Source organism: Lates calcarifer, linkage group LG5, assembly GCF_001640805.2.
Source record: "Lates calcarifer isolate ASB-BC8 linkage group LG5, TLL_Latcal_v3, whole genome shotgun sequence".
Classification (NCBI taxonomy): Eukaryota; Metazoa; Chordata; class Actinopteri; family Centropomidae; genus Lates; species Lates calcarifer.
Genome location: NC_066837.1, coordinates 14,905,322 through 14,919,602, shown reverse-complemented (window position 1 = coordinate 14,919,602; position 14,281 = coordinate 14,905,322). Strand labels below are relative to the sequence as shown.

Here is a 14,281-nt window from a genome sequence, read left to right as displayed (position 1 = left end):
TTGATATTTTGGGGCTGCTGTTAAATTAGGGCACCACTTCCACATAAGGCAACATTTATGAACAGAAGCCTGTTTATGAAGCTTTGTGTCAGCCTGAAATGATTCATTTATGTGTACATCTCTTTAATTAATAGATGGAGCTAATTACTTTATATCCTGGGTAGCTTCTATATTTACCTCTACAAAGCAATAACGTCATATCTTCATAGCATTATATTTTAATTTAATATATATTTTTTTGTTGATAATGTTTTTGTATTATTAATTTGAACCTGCAGTAGTTATCAAATAAATGTAGTGGAGTTAAGTACAAGATATCCCTCTGAATTGTGTAGTGAAGAAAATGGAAACACTAAAATATGGTAGCTCAAAATTACACAAAAGTACAGTCCTTGAGTAAATGTACTTTTTACTTTTCAAAGCCCCAGATAGAGCAAATGAGTAAAAAACTAAAATGGAAGAATCAGCAGTCATATGCAAATTATAGAAATAAATGTAGTGTAGTAAAAATTATAACCTTTCTAAAAGGTACTTTTAGTACCTTAAAATGGGAAAAAATGTATTAAAAGTACATTAACATGAGTAAATATTACATTTCATTATTGATTGTACTGATGAATTGCTCTGAGGTATTACAGCAGCCATATGTGTTAAATTCAAGCCAGAAAAGAATAACATTTTTCACAAACACCACTACAGATTGTGTTATCTGCTTTAGTGAACCCAGGAATGTACAAGCTCCCAACAAAATGCAGCCAGGCAGTAAGACTGAATTATTTTTATTTTTTGTTTTGTTATAGGAAAAGTGCATAGTTGAAGCCCTTTTACTCTTAAACAGTAACAGTGTAAATCGAGGTCTCCTGTGCTACCAGATAGTCCAGTTGTTCATCTCAACCATCTAAAATGGGTTCTTCCCTTCATTATTTACTACTACTCATGGTTTGCCCAACATCTTCGTTCCTCTATCTCCTCCCTGCCATATCCAAAACAAGTCTAGAAAACAAGACAGAGAAAATGCTGATATGGAAATGAGGAGTAGACAGCTGCTGAGGACAGATGGGATGAACTCAGCCCACAGTTGTTACCAATCATGTCCAGATTCAAAAAAGACCTTTCAATTATAACACTAATCCAAGTGATTTCTGGTATCACCGTGAAAAGTAACACAAGACTGAGTTACACTTTAATAACCATGTTTCTATGTGTGACAAAGATCTTCACAAAATACAGTCAGTAACTAGAGAGACAAGAGACCTTTTATCTTGTGAATTAACAACAGCCAACAATTAGACATAAAATCATACTGCCTATTATTATAATGTTCTGGTTTAGTTTTCTTGAGATTGTATCAAAGAATGGTTGATTCTCCTCTATAACTTTGAGGCTGTAGTTTGTGGAACTGGTTCACACACATTTACAAATATGGTTGAAGGACAAATCATCTTTTCTGACCACTTGCTATACTGCAACCTTTAACTGAACCACATTCTATAAAGTTATTCCGATGTAAAATCAATCACTTATTTGGGCCAACTGAATTAACAAATGTGAAAAATAACCATGTAATGTAAATTACGCTAATAATGAGGAAACATCACAGACAATTTCTGCTGTAGATGATTCCATCCAGTCCTTTCTAACATAAATCTAAAATAAAAATGAACTCAAATATTGCTGTTCTTTCACAAAAGGTTGTCCTCTACATCAGCACTGAGACCATAACCATACAATTACATTGGCACTGTTTGAAAATGCGTCTTTTCATCTTTTTCCTTTTCATTGGTTTGACATATTATGATACAGAAGTTGAGAAGTAGAAACTTTGGATTGTTCCCATTAATCACAGACTGCTGTGATTCTCAGTAAGAAAAAAAGAAAAAAAAGAAAAAGAAAGATCCGGCCCTCATCCCTACAAGGCCACCATTTTTTTGACAGCTTAATCAGTACAACACACATTCAGAATGAATCAAGATACCACAACAAAAGTGCTAATAAAATATGATTCTCAACTACTAAGTCAGTATACAATAATCATTTTCCTCTTGAACCACAAAATAACTACAGTACACAGAATCATCTCAATATGATTAAAACTTTGTGCTGAGTATATTGTTTTATAATGACTAGACCTATTAAACCCTGTCTGCCTGCAATTCACTGCATTTTATGAAACGAGTGTGAAATCTTTTAAAGAGGCTCTTGACTGAGGGGAAAAATTATTATCTCTCTTCTGTCCATCAAATATTTTGTTCACATTTCATACAATAACCCATAACGTGTTGCAAATGCATTACCCTGTTCATCACTTACACTTCAGTAACCAACTGATACTTAAAGTGGCTCTAATCAATATTTCATATGATAGAAATGTATCAAATGGCAATGTGAAATAAATGTAATAATGTGAAAGGGGTTGCTGGTGGTGATGAACGTACAGAGAATTATCAGCTGAATCTGCAGTTAGCATCTAGCTGGTGAACATAGTGGATTATTTAGCAGCTAAAGAGTCAGATATTTCTACCAGGAGGTGGCAGAGACCAAAAGCAGAGCTAAAAGAAGAGTGAGTATTGACATTATATTCATCAGGCGGATACAAACCTGACTCCAAATAAAATACTATTGTTGCCCCATAACTGCTGGATGTGTACATAAACAACTGTTTGCCATAACAGCATTATAAGGTGATACTATGTAATTGTTGTGTTGACGTATTTAGGAGAGGATTTAAGAGATCTGACTATTTGCTGGCTCAGGTGAATATGTAATCTGGATGTAAACACAGAGGATTCATTCACTGCATTAAAACCATTATGCCATGTTATCATAAGCAAAATCCTAATTCAGAATTCAATGCACTCAAATACAGGTATTAAATTATTTAAAAAGTCATTGTGCTGATTTGAATATGCTATTAAATGTGATATGACATTTATTACTGGCACTGTTTTGTAACTTTAAAATGGAAAGGGAGGAATGTCTCAGAGAGTCTGAAGAACCTGCCATCCTTCATTACTCAGCAAAAACCAGAAAAACAATTTAGCTTCCTGACAAAAATTCTCTGCTACCTCGCCCTCTCTTCCCCCCAACCCATGTGACACATTCCTTCATTTTGAGCTCATGTCTGAATTTCTGAAGATCAGTCTGCACCAGAGCTGAGATCGGGGCTGACTCAGTATGATGCCACACCTCCTGATTAAAGATTCAGTGAAGAACAAGGTAGAACCCAACTGATGCATCAACATGCTGGTATTGTTGTATTGTTATATCAGCACATATGCAAAACCAAATTTCTATTACTTCTATGCTTTATGTTTTTGATATGGTGTGTTTTTTTTGTGTGTGGTCATTATGATGAATTTCCCATGACAAGTCAGAATCAACCAAAGCTGAAGCTGAAACAGAATAACTGCCACCATTGCTTATGTTGTGTATTTGTGTAAAAAAAAAAAGAAACTTAAACTCTCAAGTATCACATTTGCATTGACCTTATCAGTCCAGTATCAGTTGGGCTCTAGGAACAAGAATCAAAGTCAGATCTACCCAACAATGCTGCAGTAACAGAAAAAAGAGAAAAGAAAAGGAGATATTTGTATGAAACTTGACAGGGAGGTGACGCTGTCTTAGGTCACAGTTACTAGCCAACTGTGCAGCTCCAGTCAGAGCAGGAGGAGAAGTGCAGGTGGTCTGGCTCCTCTGCTAATCAATAGGAGGTGCTGGGGGCTCTCTTCCATCGCCCTGTAACCCAAAACATAGGAGATATTAAGTCTTCAAATAAAAACAAGTGAGCAGCCTTGGTGATGCTATCAAGGAGCACAGACTGAAACCACTCCTGTGGTAATAATGAGGCAATTATATTTGCAGACACATTACCCAGAATCATTTTATATCTTAAATCTTATGTGGTTGCAGGGTCTGAGTCACTGCTAAAATACAGATTCAGTTTTCTCTCTGTAAACGTTTAGTTTCTGGTACCTGATCAGCTGTGCTGATCTTTACAAATACTGACCCCACAACTTTTAAATTCATCAACTGTACAAGTGTTTTGAGTAAATTTTAAATTGTTGCTAATTGTAACATACTGGTCTAAAGAACACAGTCAAAACTACACACTGATCCACAAAACCAGAGATCATGAACGATGATAAAGTTGATGCCAGCTGCCATTTGAATTACATAAAGATAATTGCGGAACTACAGTTCGACCCAATAAAAGCATAAAATTTAGTAAATGTGTCATATGCAGTTTCTTGGGAAGCAGATTTTCCCTCCTACATTGTGAGTCATTGTCCACTCCACGTGATGCTTTTAGTGCCAAGGCAAACCAAGGCGGGGCAGTGACTACATCTGAGATGACATTGTTTGTGATATAAAAAGGAGCATGATGAGTACTAACATTGTGGGGTCCAGTGGGTTTGCCTGTGGGACGGGAACCCCTGAGACTGGATGGGCGCAGCAGGAACAGGACCAGAACCACCACCACCCATCCCATCAGAACCATGGGGAGGGTCAGGTCTCCTCCTCCTCCTCCGCCAACTGACCCACTGGGACCAGGCACTGAACACAAACACATCATGTACATCTACACTAATACTTCTTATCTGAGAACATGTCTGAGTACAGTCATGCTTCCACATGCTATGGCACATTATGAAAAAACTTAAGGTCTACATGAAGAAGTGGTCATACATACATTCCTGAGGGCACTCTGGTGTCTGTGCAGTAGGACTGAGATTGCCTCAGCTGAAAGAGAAATTACAGAAGGAACAAAGTATATGTAACAGTAGAGAAGATTAGAAAGAATTATATCATTAATTCTTGTCATCTATGACTTTAATTTACTCTGGTTACCACTGCCCTCATCTGGGGAGAGAGAAAATACAGGACACCTATAAACACACTGCTAATAAAACTTCCTCACTGCAAGAGGCTTGCAAATATTCGACCCACTCACAGCTTCCCGTTACTAATGGTTCCTAGTCACATGTGGATAGTGCAAAGAAACCATCTGAGCTCTGCCTTCTTCCTAAAATATACTGTGCTGTTCTGACTGGAAAATGTTGTGCAAATTCTTTAGTTATTTGGGCAACACCCTTTCATGCTGCAAGCAAATCAGAGAACCCACAGGGTAGCTCCAAGCTCTGAGCCAACAGCAGCTCGCCATGCAAGTTACACCTGTGCACAAAAGAGCCAATGAGGTCACCTGGAAACTGAACTGACACAACATAACTACAAGCTGTGATCTTTAATACACTCAGAAACTAATTTTAGCTCAACATTTTACCGCATTTTTTACAGCACACTTTCCATTAAGGGGAATGAGAGAATATTTTCAAGCATGAAGCAAACCTGACAGCAGACAAGTGTGACAGAGCGAAACGTCTTTGCATGGCAGAACTGATAGACTCTCAAGATAAACACTGAGCAGGAACCAGGATATGCTGGCTCAGTGTCGCCCGGCGGCTTTTCATTTCCTCCTTTGCTGCTTCTCTAGAGACTTTTCATTTACCTGCTGGTTGTTAATCTCTTTGCCTCCGTCTCCCGACTTCAGCGGGAGATATTTTCACTTCACACCAGGAATAATTTGACCTGTCTCTGCACCTCAACTCTGTCATTATCAAGTCAGTCACTTAGATTTTAAGTGACAGTGAAAGCCTCTCAGCTCCATTACTTACCAAGTTGATGAGGCGCCTCATAGCATACTCTTGGGTGCAGATGCACTCACAAGGGTCAAAGCCTCCCTCAGCCATTCCTCACCAGACAGTGTCCACCTCGGAGCAAAACAAAAGCACTGTATTTAACTAGGACATATGTGAACAAGTGAGAGAAACCTAATGCTGCCTGTTGTCAGTGCTGTTCTCTATTGTTGTTTCACAGGCGCGCACACGGATTAGGGGGAGGAGACTGCTCAGTTAGGACAGTCAGCATAGACTCTATGGCTGTATTATATTTCTGCATTTAATCTATGTTTTTGTTTTCAGTGAAAGGATGTCACAGTTTTCTCTGTATTTATGTTTTTAGCGGTTACAAGACGTTTACTGCCAGTCAACACAGTGTCTCATTTTTGCTCTGCAGAAATGTAATTTAAGTTAGGGAATAAATAAAAGTGAATTGATAAATGTTTGTGATGTTATTTTATTGAAAATGGCCTACATCTTTTTTTCTTTTTTTTTTAAACACAAATTAGGCCTTTAACAACAACATACTGCATATTTTCTGAGTTCTTTCAAGCACTGTCTATCAAAGTACTTTTGACATGTATAGTCTGAACTGGTTAATCTTCACAGTAAAGATGCCTTATAGATAATACTAATTAGGAGTTTCATTATAGGCTGTTGTAGCGTTAATGACATATAGGACTGATGGAAAGATTCTTGTGTTTAAGACTGTTCACATCGTCCAGATGTGTGTATGATAAAACACTGAGCATTGCCAATGTAACACCATATCCATTACTCTGAATTTATATACACTGAACAGCAGTCTTTCCTAGCTTCTCCATATCAGTAAGTGCAAGTCAGGATCATCAGAGTTTTCAGAAATATCTGTGTTTCCATGTTATAATTACACCTTTGAAGTTGCTATGAATGACATTTACAAGTCAAAAAATCTAAATTACATTTATTCCGACATGACTGAAACGATTAAAGAATCGTAACCAAGATATGTACAGAGCAGTTCATTTTCCATTTGAACAATAAACTTTGTCTTTGGGGATTCTGTACTGACCTACATGCCTGTATACAATTTTACATTTGTTTGGTTTTGCCTTGGTACCTTATGTTTTCTTTTTGCACCTTATGTAGACTGCCTTCTTACATGAAGAGACAGGACACACTGAGACACAAGTATTGTGGCAGTGGAGTGCATCGAAGAATTGTTTACCTTGGAGAACTACTGGTTTTAAAGGACAAAAGTGATCACACCCAGTACATTATATTTGAAAGCATCCTTATTTTACTTTTAGTACCTAAATAGATGGACTGACAAAGTTGTGTAAGTCTTGTCTTGAGTCTTGAGCCACTGCTTCTACATAACTTCAAACATATCTTTAGCATTTCTGTTCTGCAGATTATTGTTATATATTGGTCAATGTGTATGCCTACACCAATATATATGCAATAAACCAACATAAGCCAATACATATCGGTCCGGCCAAGTATAAATTATTTATCTTACACACCTTTTGACTTAATTACAGTCTTGTCCCCGAGTTAAAGCTGCTATATCAAAACATGTACACGTTATATTTTCCGTGGGTGGCCGCCTGCATATTTCTACAGTGACGAGCAAACCAAGTGGCCAGTTTAACACGATCCTGCAGAAATCCAGTCAAAGACAGCTATCAACACTTCTTATTTAACCGACCCATTAGTTTTACACCCACGCAACCTCATTCCTGAGCTAATTCAGCCAACGTTAGACTAGCTGCTTCTTGCTAACCTAGCTAGTACACCCAGAGGAAACTAAGAGCTATGTCCTTTTAATGAACATATGATTAGAGACAGATGTAACAGCGAGCGGCAGCGAAACACAAAGCACTTACTTGGGTTTTCTAGATATGCAAAAACCGTTTACTGTCTTTGAAAGACGCCTGGGAGCTGCTCCTACTGCCGTTGCACTGTTGCTCTCCGCCGACACCGTTAAAATGCAGACATATTGTCAATCGACCGTCTGTGTTTTGTTTAATACACGTGAACCAGCCAGATATTCTTCACGACGGACATCCGGGACCTTTTTACAGGAGCGGGGCGGGTTAAACGTTTGCCATTGGGCCAGACGTTTGACGAGCGGCCCTTTGAGCCAATCACAATGAGTCACGATTCTAACGTCTGTGTAGTAAACAAACAGTCCAGCTGTCTGTCATCATACAGAGGCAGACGAAGACTTCCAACATCTGTACAGCTGTTTAACCACATACACGGCGGTGGAATGTAACTACGCACCCTGAGGTACATCTACGTTAATTGAATTGAATGCTACTTTATACTATTCAGTAATATTGCAGTTAAATGTTGGAAAACCAAATAATGAATACATAGGGTTTCTCATTTTCTAATAAATCATCAGGTCTGCGGATATAAATCGTGCATTATTACTGAAAAGATGCAACATGCAATTATCAAAACATTTTATTTAAACAGATACACTGATGCAAGAGAGACTTCATTCAAACAACAAACTGGAAACTTCTTAAAGATGCTATAAAAAACCCCATACCCTCAACATTTCATATTTACTGTATTATTCTCTGTACATGTTTGCCATTCTAAGTTTTGCACTCATAACAGCTAGTCAAACCCTATGTATAGTTTAATACATTAAGTCTGCAGTTGTAAATGTCAGCAGTTTATAAATAGTTTTTGGTCTAGATGCCCTGCAGCCCTTTTCCAGTCCATTGGAGGGGTCTCACTAATGATTAAAGGCCTAAAAAGATGAGAAAAGTACTGGGGGAGGATTAGACAAAGGCTCCTGGTCTTGTTTAATAAATTCACCAAAGAGTGATTCTCCTTTAAACTTCATGGATGGTTTCATCAAAATAACTACTGAAGGTAAAACATTTACAATAATAAAAAGAAAAACAAATATAAAAATCCAGAAAATGAATACATTTTTGCTGCATTGTATGAATGTTATATAATAATGTATCAGTCACATGAGTCACTGCTTTTACTTTTGATATGTTAGGTATATTTAGCTGATAATACTTTGATAAAATACCTGCATAGATGAAATGTTTTTGGTAATAACATGGGTATCTGTTTCTATTCAGTAATAATACAGTTGTACCATTAACCATTAATGTCTAGTAAGTCATCAGGTTTGCAGGTATAAATGTTAGTATGACAGTAAATGAGAGTGGTACAAATCTGTCCTCTTCCTTTGTTTACTTTTATTTTGCTCCCTAATTCTAATCAATAAAACAATAAATAAAATGCCCACAACAGATCACTGTGACATTTAGAAATCCTAACAGTGCTAGAAATCAGATGTGTTCGGCACATGATGAGAAATGTCCTGAAGGTGAGTTTCAAAAGAGCATAAACCCATGTTTTTCACCCCCGGAGCTCGTTAATGAAAGTTCCAGTTTGTACTAGCCGCACTGTGTGTGCATGTTCTGGACCGACTGACTGACACTGTCCGCTGGCTGGGCTGGCAGGCAGTCGACGACAACGGTGTTAACTGCCTGAGAAGTGAAAAGAAGCGGCAGACGGTGAAAGTGAAAGGAGGGCTCCATAATTGTGAAAAGGCACCGAGCACGTAGTCCTCATACAGACAGACAACATAGGGGAGAGAGGCCCCGGGTCTATCGCTTCCAGGCAGCAGCAGCTCAGCGGACACAGCCATGGCTAACATCGCGGTCCAACGGATCAAGCGGGAGTTCAAAGAAGTTCTCAAAAGCGAAGAGGTGCGGTAACGTTACTAGCTCCTTTTTTATTTATTGATTCTTTACCCCAAATACAGCTGCTCTCTTTGTTATTGTTTCAAGTCTATTAAACTGTGTGTCAGCAGACCTGAATTACATTTGCTAACGTCGGGTCCCAGTCCTGTGTAGCAGTAGGTCAGGCCTCAGAGGGAGAACTTCAGCTTTAGCTTTAGCTTCATATCAGTGTCTGGCCCCAAAGCTTATGTCAGGTGGGTGTGTTCAGGAAACACCGGGGATCCCGCTCGGTCAACTGACAGGCCCTCTTGTTTTTCTATCAAACAATACCCACACACCTTTGGGTAATTACATAATTAAAATAAACCTGGGCGACAGCACACGCCTCACCCGCGACACTGTGGCTGTTAACTAACGTACAACTGTCAGCCCGGTTTAGCAGCCTTTCGCTTGCTAACGTTATTTTGACATCTCATCCACAGTTAGCATTAGCTTGTGATGTTGTGCTATAACATTCATCAACTTTACAAACTTATTAAATGTTAAACAGCTGTTGGTTTTAATTTGGAGGGGTTGTGGTCATATAAAGCATGTGTTTTGTTTGCCAAGTCGTGTTATAACGGGTTTGTTTTTAACTTTTGCTAGCTTGGCTCTACTAGCAAGCTACCTGTGTTGCTAACGTAGATGTTCTGACGTTTTCTGTGAAACTCTGCTACAAACGTACTCTATTTATGATTATTTTTTGAATAGGAAATGACAATGTATGTGCCTTAAGCAGCCAACGTGTCTGTAGCTTCACATTTGTGTGTCATTTCATACTTGTCAGGGACATCTCAGGACACAGGCTGAGACCTGTAAACCCATTAAACACCATGGTATTTTACTATTAACCTCTCATTTGTCCCAAACTTTAGACAAGTAAAAACCAGATAAAAGTAGATTTGGTGGATGAGAACTTCACAGAGCTGAGGGGGGAGATAGCAGGTCCTCCAGATACACCATATGAAGGTACTGTCATTCACCTGTGTTATGCCAGATATTTTTTACAAGACTTGAATGTTGTTTTCTTATACTAAAACATTTTGTTGTTTTCCTGTCTTTTTTTTCCAGGTGGCAGGTATCAGCTTGAAATAAAAATCCCAGAAACCTATCCTTTTAACCCACCAAAGGTATGTGCTTCAGTGTCTTTAAATTTAAATACTTGCCGTGTGCCCTTTGCTTCTCCCTCTCTCTAGTGCCTTTACATGCACACTATTATCACCATTATCGTCAGGGTTTTGGAGTAAACATCATATTCCCATTTCAAAAACCTTGATCAGCTCTCAATCCGGTTCTGAAAAACCTTAATATGCGAGCTGAGGCTCTGTAATAGGAAGCAGGAGGCTGTGGCTTGTAAACATGTTATTCAGGTTCCTGCACAGGTTTGTAACTCAAGTTATGCAAGGATTTTGTCAGTAAAAGACATGTTAAAGCAAGAAATTATGCAGTGACAATCTGTATGCTAAGATGAAAGAGAGAGTCTGATATTGACAATGTGAAAGATAAAACAATATTGCTGTTTGCGGATAAAATGACCAGAGAGGAATGTATGTTTTTGTTGTATCAAGTGAATTAAATGACAAATCAAGACACTTTGTCACAGTGATGTCAAAATCACACACAAATCCAATATATAGTTCTGCTCATTGATTTGTAGCACTGCCCACAAGGGCCAAAAAGTGACATTAAAGCAACAGCTATCATGGTAAAAGATATGACAAAAAATCTCTGTAGACAAATGATATATATTTTACACAATGCCAACTATATCCAGTATGATCAAAACAAGGATAAGACTTGAAGACAGGATACTATTGTGCAAGTAACTGTACCCAGTGTAACCGACACTTGCTTCTTTTTTTCCATTACCTCACTGTTCTTATCTAGATAACCTGTCCTTAATCTGTCTTTCTTAGGTGCGTTTCATCACTAAAATCTGGCACCCTAATATCAGTTCTGTGACAGGAGCAATATGTCTGGACATTTTAAAAGACCAGTGGTGAGTTAGATGAGTTTCAACCCTCTGACCTGTAGTGCTCAGTGTTCCACCGTTTGCACAAGTTAAACACACCACTCCACTTTATCTGCTCCACCTTTCAATCTGTGTCACCTAGGGCAGCTGCTATGACGCTGCGGACAGTGCTATTGTCTCTACAGGCTCTCCTCGCTGCGGCAGAACCAGACGATCCACAGGATGCAGTAGTAGCCAACCAGGTGAGAGAGACATTTTGGCGTTTTTTTGGTCACAGTCACTCTGTGCCGTCACTTGTTGCTGAATTTTTCTCTCTTTCTGTGTGTCCTCAGTATAAGCAGAACCCAGAAATGTTCAAACAGACCGCGAGGCTGTGGTCTCACGTCTATGCTGGTGCTCCTGTCTCCAGTCCTGACTACACACGTAAAATAGACAAACTCTGTGCCATGGGCTTTGATAAGGTCAGAACCACTTTTACATACTGACCCAAACATGGTGTAGAATGTTAGAGTTATGAGGTTTTCTGGATGACTGATTAATCCTTTGAGTATTTTTTTTAAGCAATTGGAATATTTGGAGTTTATTTTATCTTTCTGTGATAGTAAACTTGAAAGTGTTAGTTGCTGCAAGTCCTATTTGCAGCATTTACAGCATGCTTGTCAGTGATCAAGGCTTTGTGTAGTAAATATCAAAGGATTTGCTCTTAACAAGGCATAATTTATTCAAATCTAATTACCATGGAGAGCATCTTTCATTTTTATCAGGCGAGCACACTACCCATTTCCTCCCAAATTATTCTTGTAGTTGTCACTAGCTTGATATTGCAAATAACACACTGATTTCAATCATTTGTTTTACATTTTTCTTTCCCCTCATGTACAGAATGCAGTAATAGCGGCCTTGTCTTCAAAATCCTGGGATGTGGAAACGGCAACAGAGCTGCTCCTCAGCAACTGAGAGCCAGCCAGGTGTGAGGATCCCAAACAAACTCCCCTCATCACAGCATCAGCTCATCCCCCGGCACATTCCACCATTGCCTTTTGTTACACAGACGACAACACCCCCCTCCCCCTTCACTCACCACAGCAGTCTGAGCCTTCTTTTATATCAAGTTTGTTTGCTACAAACTCGACACCAGTAGCTCCACCACAATCGCCAATATGCACACCGCACTGTTGCCTGTCTGATCCCATCTGTCCTTAATGCTGAGTCTCACGAAATCAATATGTGTAATAAGCCCTGCAAACGTTCAATCATGCATCTTGTCTTCCACATTCTTTAAATCATTTGGCTCTACAAATTTGTGTTCCTTAATATAGCAAAGAATCAAACTGACTGCCACTGCCTGGTGGATTTTCTAGGGTAAAATGTACAGGAAATCCTGCATACTGCTCTCACAGCACATCACCGTTTACTCCTTCAGCAGCAACTCAGACCTTGTGTTAGATTATTCTCTCTCATGGACATTTAATACTGTAAAGGTCTAGCTGGATTTAAATTTACTTGACTCTGGATAGTGTTCTGCATGAGCAGTGTAATGGATTCTTCCTGAACAGTTTTATCAAAGATGCTTTCATCTGCACAGGTTTGGATACACACAAGTTTTTTTCCTTTCTGTAGAAGTAGAACAGATCACAGACATCCTCTGACATCTGCACACATGCACAAGAAGAAAAAAGTTATCTGTAAATAGATGTGTGTAAATTTGAAAATACAATGGGGATATACTTTTTTTCTTACATGGCATTGTAAAACAAATTATTTTAAATATGAACTATGCCTAGTTTACAACTATATGGAAGAGATATCTTTTTATGCTTTTGTGACCCATGAGAAATCCCTCTGAATGTCCTGTTGTGTTTTCTTTTTAACATAGTCGTTTAAAGGTGGCACAGCCAAAATCCTGGCCCCTAATGGTGCAGGAGGTGATGGCCAGGTCAGGCCCCCGAAAGGTCATTACATGCCACCTTTTTCTGCTACACCACAATCCAATTCTTTTTCGTGTGTTTGTCTTTTATTGTCCTCGCATGTTCTACGCTGCCTTTATGTTTTGTTTGGCTAAATGATGTGGTGATAGGGGCGTCTGTTTCGATTCAACATCCCTTCAGACTCGTGGAAATTGAAAGGCTCTTTTCTAATCTTTGGAAAGAGACGCCCGGGACTCCTGCTCGGCAAAGCCACGCAAGCGCACCCTCAGTTTGGCGTGAAACCTGTAGGGAACCAAAGCCTTTTCTGTCGATTTTACGAGTATGTTGCTGGAAAAAATTTCTCTTTTGCTCTGAACAGATTCATCTGGCACACCTCAAGAAGAAATGAGTGTTTCTTGAATGTCGTTAAGGATTTGAGTTTGCAATGCAGTGGTTTTTTTGTTTTGTTTGTTTACTCATTTCAGAGCAATCGGTTTCAACCATAGGCACAGATTAAGGATCAGCTCACCGCCTCACTCCTGAGGGGGGCTTTATCACTGCAGTAGTGCAGCAGTACTCAATCAGAACTTTGGCCATATATACAGGTAATATAGGTGACGTCCTATATTCCCAGACATGCTTTACTACACAGCCAAATAAAGTGCTCATTGAGGTTGTCTTTGAATGATGTCTTCTGAGTCGTAAAAGAGGCTGGAACTCCTCTGTTATTCTATGAAACAGTTAGCAGGCCTGCACAGTATTTTTCACACATTTTGATTTGAGGTACATGGACTGTAAAGAGATGCTTAGTACATAGAGAAGTGGGGTGTTGATGCATCCTCACACATGGCCTTTCGTTTTTGTTTTTTTAAGTATCTTCCTTTTGCTTGCCCTCCAGCTCAGTCCCTACCAACACAGTGGCATATTGCAGTACCACATGGAGTAATCGTGCAAACCTTCTCCACTGACACTGAAGGAGTTTCC

At 39.0% G+C, this 14,281-nt stretch overlaps 2 protein-coding genes across 2 annotated transcripts; one reads left to right on the top strand and one right to left on the bottom strand.

The window, feature by feature from the left end:
• Positions 1-763: 763 nt before the first annotated feature.
• On the bottom strand, positions 764-6,090 carry smim14 (small integral membrane protein 14). The gene is given in 5 exon segments (XM_018695713.2): positions 764-3,735; positions 4,394-4,554; positions 4,691-4,706; positions 4,708-4,740; positions 5,673-6,090. Coding segments are annotated over 5 exon segments (324 nt in total). The 5' UTR covers positions 5,748-6,090; the 3' UTR covers positions 764-3,696.
• A 1,843-nt stretch (positions 6,091-7,933) lies between these two features.
• On the top strand, positions 7,934-13,982 carry ube2kb (ubiquitin-conjugating enzyme E2Kb (UBC1 homolog, yeast)). The gene is made up of 8 exons (XM_018695712.2): positions 7,934-7,949; positions 9,158-9,406; positions 10,294-10,387; positions 10,490-10,548; positions 11,335-11,417; positions 11,533-11,632; positions 11,723-11,851; positions 12,273-13,982. The coding sequence occupies exons 2-8, from the start codon at positions 9,344-9,346 to the stop codon at positions 12,345-12,347; spliced, it is 603 nt and encodes a 200-aa protein (XP_018551228.1). The 5' UTR covers positions 7,934-7,949; positions 9,158-9,343; the 3' UTR covers positions 12,348-13,982.
• The last annotated feature ends 299 nt before the right edge of the window (positions 13,983-14,281 follow it).

Bases quoted from the DNA above. Each gene is read 5' to 3' on its own strand.
- ube2kb (XM_018695712.2), top strand. From the start codon at position 9,344: ATGGCTAACATCGCGGTCCAACGGATCAAGCGGGAGTTCAAAGAAGTT. The intron at 9,407-10,293 runs GTGCGGTAACGT...CCCAAACTTTAG, and splicing joins AAGTTCTCAAAAGCGAAGAG to ACAAGTAAAAACCAGATAAA. The intron at 11,633-11,722 runs GTGAGAGAGACA...GTGTGTCCTCAG, and splicing joins ATGCAGTAGTAGCCAACCAG to TATAAGCAGAACCCAGAAAT.